This window comes from Eucyclogobius newberryi, unplaced genomic scaffold, assembly GCF_026437365.1.
Source record: "Eucyclogobius newberryi isolate DKJ021-1_F unplaced genomic scaffold, fEucNew1.0.hap1 SCAF_2, whole genome shotgun sequence".
NCBI classification, from domain to species: domain Eukaryota; kingdom Metazoa; phylum Chordata; class Actinopteri; order Gobiiformes; family Gobiidae; genus Eucyclogobius; species Eucyclogobius newberryi.
Genome location: NW_027315834.1, coordinates 17,762,888 through 17,769,904, shown reverse-complemented (window position 1 = coordinate 17,769,904; position 7,017 = coordinate 17,762,888). Strand labels below are relative to the sequence as shown.

The following is a 7,017-nucleotide window of genomic DNA, read 5'->3' as shown; positions in this document are numbered from 1 at the left end:
ACCAGAAATTAAGTAATGTAATTCTATGGGTAAAAATGTGACCCATGACATACTTTATGTGGTGCTGGTAATGCAACTCATAAGTGGGTGCTAGACTATGGCTTTATCACAAAATACATCACTCAACAAAGTCAAAGTAAATTACACTTTGCCCTTTAAATCTATCAGGCCAAAGGTTATAAAAACATATGGGTTGAGCAGGAGGCTGTCTGCTCATCAGAGGTTTGTGCCATGTGTGCAGATTGGCTGAATATGCATGGCTGATCATAAAGGCCTTTCTCTATCAAGGCAAGGTCTCCTTCAGCCCTCAGGGCTGAATACGTCAGAGCCTAAACGCAACACTGGCTGCTGTAGGCCTACATTCCCATGAGAATGTGTCCTAATATCTGCTCCTCATTTCATTCACACGTTTTACATGACTATGTAAACCCTTCCTATATTCAGAGTACATTATTTTTTTAGGAATCTGTAAGTATGTTTTTCACAGTGGCAGTGAACAGCCTCGCAGGCAGTCCACCAGCTGCCAGACATGACATTGACAAAATCAGATTAAGGACGAATAGAGAACAAATAGGAGGAACAACCTCAATCCAGTCCAAGGTCTTTCATCCAAGGACACAGGCCTCCTGGAGTTACTCAGGGACTTTGTTCATTTGCTACTGTGGGTCAAGAGGAGAGTGAAATGATGAACTTATTAGGTTGGCAATAGGATTTATTCAGATCTCGGATACGCCGTTCATTATTCATACATCATTTAAAACAGAAGATGTAGGTATATATATATATATATATATATATATAGATTTGTTCTTTTCTTCTGTATCTACCTGCGTTGCATCAATGGAATTTCCCCATGTGGGACAATAAAGGATTATCTTATCTTATCTTATATATATATATATATATATATATATATATATATATATATATATATATATAAGATAAGATAAGATAATCCTTTATTGTCCCACATGGGGAAATTCCATTGATGCAACGCAGGTAGATACAGAAGAAAAGAACAAATCTATATATATATATATATACATATATATATATATATATATATATATATATATATATATATATATATATATATATATATATATATATATATATATATATACATATATATATATATATATATATATATATATATATATATATATATATATATATATATATATATATATATATATATATATATATATATATATATTTCAATTTAGCCAATCTGTATCTCAATCTGTGTTAGCCAATAAGTCCCTTCTGTTACCATGGCAACGTGAAAACTATCGCGAACTGCCCTACTGTCCAAACAGCATCCACCTCATCCCGACCGTGAGGCGCACGCACCGACTGTGCGCGCGGAGGGCAGACAAAGGGAAACATGTTTCTAATGAAGAAGTCTGGCATCTGCCATCGCTGCTCTCTGTCCACACATTGGGCTAATTCACATAAAGGTCCGGGCTTGATGGTAGATTTGACTCTCCGCCGCAGCGCACTGTAGAAGTGTTTTACAGTCTGTCTGCATTGCGTCGAACCCCCCTCCTCCTCCCTCCCAACCCCTCCCTCGTCCACTCTCACTTCTTCCCCTCCTCTGGATCAAATCCTGCAATATGCTTCCAAATTTCCCGAGACGGACCCGCTCTCTTCCGCTCGCTGTCACTGCGGGATCCTCGGGCACTTTTCCCCTGCAAAGGCTTGACATTTTGGCTTGTCCTCCGCTGTCGTGGTGCGTTGTGCTGATGCTGCAGTCCAGTCCTCCCAGTCCTCTGCACTAGCACCTGTGCTGCAACTTAGCCTCACCTCTCCACTCTTGTTTTCAGCATGCTTTGGTCAAACTGTCAGCCCAGGATTTTACTGCCCAGCTGCGGTTTAGAGCCCGGATCCCACCGGCTGCACCGATCGACACAGAAAACCTACACCGTGAGGATACGGATGTTGACCAAGACAACATAGTCCATCAATATTTCAAGAATTGTGTAAAGCGATAAGTGTATTAAAGCCGTGTCGTGCTGGGTGTCCGCCAGGTGTCCGCGTCTGCGTCTTCACAACTCCGAACAGGTAAGCTAATTAGCACTTGACACATGAAATACTTGTACATGAAATGCGGGTGTGAATGTGACGAGTGTGTGGGTACTGCAGTTGAGAAATGCGCATAGAGAACGCAACGAGACTGCAAACATGAATTCTGCGGTAAAATGACACCACTGGCTATTAGTGGGTCTGCGCATAACATAGTTGTGTAGATGTTTGTCAGAGCATGTGTTTGTCTTGTTTCAGGTGACAGTCCTGAGAAGACCTGCTGCATGATGAAGATGATTATGGCTATGAAGATGGGCTGGGGGGCTCTGCGCAGCTCCTGGCCCTAATAGGAGCCTGTTCACTCTGATCTACTACGTGCATTTGACGTCGCTGCCTCCTCCTGTCCCGCCCGCAGCAGGAAGGATGACTGTGGTGTCCACTGAGAATATGGACGAGACGTCCACTCTGCCAGGGCACCCGCAGGACCCTTACCCTCCCGACCATGACCTGGAGGAGCATGACTGCTGTGAGCGTGTGGTCATCAACATCTCAGGGCTGCGCTTCGAGACACAGCTGAAAACACTGGCCCAGTTTCCAGATACACTCCTGGGAAACCCCAAGAAGAGGATGCGTTACTTTGACCCCCTTCGAAATGAGTATTTCTTTGACCGTAATCGCCCGAGTTTTGATGCCATCTTGTACTATTACCAGTCAGGGGGCCGGCTTAGGAGGCCGGTCAATGTGCCACTAGATATGTTTTCAGAAGAAATTAAATTTTATGAATTGGGTGCAGAAGCCATGGAGAAGTTCCGCGAGGACGAGGGCTTTATTAGGGAGGAGGAACGACCACTGCCAGAGAAGGAGTTCCAGAGACAGATCTGGCTCCTGTTTGAACATCCAGAGAGCTCGGGGCCCGCCCGAGGGATTGCTATAGTCTCTGTGATGGTTATTCTGATTTCAATTGTCATATTCTGTTTGGAAACGTTACCAGAACTGAAGGAGGATCCGAGAGATCGAGTACAGATTGTGGGCAACACCACCGTATATTACCATCCAAATGTCCTCACTGACCCTTTCTTCCTGGTGGAGACACTTTGCATTATTTGGTTTTCTTTTGAACTAATAGTCCGATTTTTTGCATGTCCCAGTAAGGCTGCCTTCTTCAAAAACATGATGAACTCTATTGACATAGTGGCTATCATCCCATACTTCATTACACTGGGAACAGAGCTTGCTGATGATCAAGAGAACAGAGAAGGCAAGGGTGGAGGAGAACAGGCCACATCTTTGGCCATACTCAGGGTCATTCGCTTAGTCAGAGTCTTCAGGATTTTTAAATTGTCCCGACACTCTAAGGGGCTCCAGATATTGGGACAGACTCTTAAAGCCAGCATGCGAGAGCTGGGCTTGCTGATTTTCTTCCTTTTCATTGGTGTAATTTTGTTCTCCAGTGCTGTCTACTTTGCTGAAGCTGAAGAGAAGGAGTCCTTTTTTACTAGTATCCCGGATGCATTCTGGTGGGCCGTGGTTTCCATGACCACAGTGGGTTATGGGGACATGTACCCTGTCACCATCGGGGGGAAGATTGTAGGCTCGCTGTGTGCTATAGCTGGAGTACTGACCATCGCTCTGCCTGTACCTGTCATTGTATCCAACTTTAACTACTTCTACCACCGCGAGACTGAGGGCGAGGAGCAGGCCCAGTTTCTGAATGTGAGTCAGCAGAACCTGGCCTCGGAGACCAACTCGAGCCGCCGTAGCTCGTCTGTGGTCAGCAAGTCTGAATATATGGAAATAGATGAAGATATGAACAACAGCATCGATAACTTTAGGGAAGCCAACCTCCGAACTGCCAACTGCATGGCTCCCAGCCAGAACTGTGTGAGCAAAGGCAAACTGCTCACGGACGTGTGAGGATGCTCTCGGCACCGCTGTAAATAATGTAAAAATATTAGCAGCTTTTCTTCATCTTCTAAAAAACTTCATTGCAGATAGACTACTTAAAAGAGGAGGATGAAGTCAGGACAGAAATAGACAATAAGTGCACACTTTATTATAAATACATTTTTTATTATTTATTTCATTTTTAAGGTGCTTGTAAATCAAGGCATTTTTGAGGAGCTTGTAAAATTAAATTAGAGGAAATATTTTAACCAAAAATATTTATTTTAATGCTGTGAAAGACGCCATCAGAGAGTTTTGTTTTTGATGATGATCTTATTTTGATTTTAATTTCCAATTTGTAAACAAGTATATTATAACCTATTCCAAATTATTATAAGAAAAACTGCAAAAAGGTTATGGTTTATACTATTTAGTAATGTGCACATGATGTATGACACAATCAACCTCCACACCAACAGAGACATTGCTTGGATTACAAGTGTTTTATTATTTTTGTAATGGTGAACATATGAAATAGGATAGTGATCAGGCACCTTAACGGACCAATGCTGGGCTTTGTGGAAGACCTATACTGCACTTCTGCTGCTACACACTGGAGGATGATGCAATGCAAAGCTCCTTTATATAAAGCTTGGAATGCGCATGTGGAGGATCTCTCCTGTCTTATAATGGCATGCATAAGCCATCACCTCATTTCATGTCTTTTACTCACCTCTGCTCATTCTCGATCACACTGATTTGTTTTCACCAAAAGTGCACTGGTTATTTAATATATTTTTTTGCATTGAAGTGTTGAATGTTAACTTATTAAGGAAACAGGAACACTTTTCAAAGACCATGGCATGATCAGAAACAAAGCGACAAGGCCCATTGGCTGAAAGCTTTGTATATTCAGCGCATGATGGCAGTACTAAATTGGAGGCAGTTGTGGAGGGCAAGGGGAACAGTGACTCTGATTATGGATCAGGTGCATGATGGAGCTAACTGCTAAAGAACAAATCTGCTTCAGAAAATATCAGACACTAAAAGGACATTATTATTCAATTACAACATCTTCCTTTATTTTTCTTCAAGGCTCTGATGGTCAAGTGCATGGGATCATCATATTCTGTCAATTGTGGACCACTTTTTATTTGACTTTAAAGTGACTTTATGAAGGATAGTTGTAATAGCTAAACAAATGTCACTGCTCTAACTAAAATTAGTTGCCTAGTGCCTTGTACCCTGTCTCATTTTAGAACTGAGTGAAGTGCCTCCTAAAGAGCGTCCCAAGTGCAGCTCATCTTCTCCTGCCATAAAGATGCACTGCAGAAACAGACACATTACATTTTGCACCATGCATGATTGATGACACGTGGCAGCAATGCACAGCTATTGGAGGTGATTTCTTATGTAAAGAATCCATCCAAAAATAACTCCTGAACAAAACTGCCAAACTTTGCACTGCCTTCTCATGCATCTACTGCTTATGTGGACATAACTATCTCGATGTTTTTGGAAACTTTGCCATGAACCAATTAAACAAGTCTCTTGACTGTGTTAAACGGCTAGTGGAGAGACTACTGTCTGACCAAAAACATTGTAGCTCGAGACGGGTTTACAGACAAATGCTAATCTCAAGGCTGGACAATGCAGCTTTAGATGTATTTTAAATCGATTGGCAACAATATGGTGATCTCGAAATGTATTTACTTTTTTAAGGATGCTTGATGACACAATGTATTGTAACATAATGAATTATGGGTCTGGTTTAAAACTGCTCAGAACCTGCAGATTTTACTGTTACACCAGATTTGGTTATTTGGGATTTGAAATATGATTCTTCTTAAGTAATCATCCTTCATTGTAATATCTACCTGCTCATTCTGCTCACGGTGGGTGTAGCTGAACATTCCTACAGTAGATCAGCACATCACTGCCCAGAACATCTTAATCTGAACGCCTCACATAGTGTTGCATTGCTGTGTCATCATGAGGTTATCATGTAAAAGATCCCTTTAATCATTCTGGAAGGCGAGTTGCTCCATAAAAAGCATGCTGTGTGTTACAAGGAGTTATCAAATCTGAACACATTTTAAAAAATATGCATTGACACTCATGGGGGAAGTTTGCTGTATCTGTTCATTTGTAGAGAAGTCCTACAAGAAACTTAACAGGACCAAATGAAGTATTGTCATTGCAGCAAAATACAATATACAAAATAAACTGTTTTCTGTGTAGAAAGACTTTACTAATATTACTATTTTTTAAATTACTAATTTAAAAGCAGTTTATAGATTAGACTGTCATGTCACAATATATTGCAATTAAGCAATTTCTTATTGATATCACAGTGAAGTCTTACCTGCATGGTAAATGAAGTGAGAAATGCATGAACATCATAACTAATGCCGGTGACATGTTTCAACTCAACTGGTGAAAAACAATAACTATTATTCTGTCTCTCATAAGACTTTAGGATTGTTCTGTGTCTCTGTTTCAATTTTGCCAAAGCCATGTTTTTTGAAAATGAAAAAGTAAGATTTTTGTGAAGACCCAATTTGGGTCAGCTACAACAGTTTGTTTAGAAGTCTGTTCTGGTTTGCTATTTACTGATGAGGCATAGTCTATAACCTATGCAAGGTTCTTCAACAATAACTGTCCATTCTGATTTTTCTGATCAAATAAATTTGAAAGGAACGGAGATGACATTGTTGCATTGCTATCTGCTCTTTCCTGTTTTTTACCCAAAATATCAACGGTGAATATAACACACATTTATGTTTTACTTCACTGCACATTTCCCAATTTAACTTCCAACTTTGGGCTTTGTTACGAAGGGCTTAAAAAATATCAATTGCGCTTTGTATTTGGCAAAAACAAAAATAAGACAATACATTTTACTTATATGTAAAAGAGAAATTTAGGAAAGGTCTATAACTAAACCTTACACTAGGATTGCCACGTATATTTTTTTAGGATTAATGTAAGACAACTGTAGAATATGAGGGAAACGCATAATGTGTGCACTGTAAACAGAGTAAGTTGTGCTCTGAGCTGAAAGAGACAAATCTTAGTCAGAGAGGACTGATCTAAGAATACAACAGC

At 40.5% G+C, this 7,017-nt stretch overlaps 1 protein-coding gene across 1 annotated transcript; it reads left to right on the top strand.

The window, feature by feature from the left end:
- Positions 1-1,593: 1,593 nt before the first annotated feature.
- On the top strand, positions 1,594-6,625 carry kcna1b (potassium voltage-gated channel, shaker-related subfamily, member 1b). Its single transcript, XM_072453967.1, has 2 exons — positions 1,594-2,064; positions 2,284-6,625. The coding sequence occupies exon 2, from the start codon at positions 2,449-2,451 to the stop codon at positions 3,937-3,939; it is 1,491 nt and encodes a 496-aa protein (XP_072310068.1). The 5' UTR covers positions 1,594-2,064; positions 2,284-2,448; the 3' UTR covers positions 3,940-6,625.
- Positions 6,626-7,017: the final 392 nt, after the last annotated feature.

Excerpts from the sequence above, each read along its gene's own strand:
- kcna1b (XM_072453967.1), top strand. The coding sequence starts at position 2,449 with ATGACTGTGGTGTCCACTGAGAATATGGACGAGACGTCCACTCTGCCA.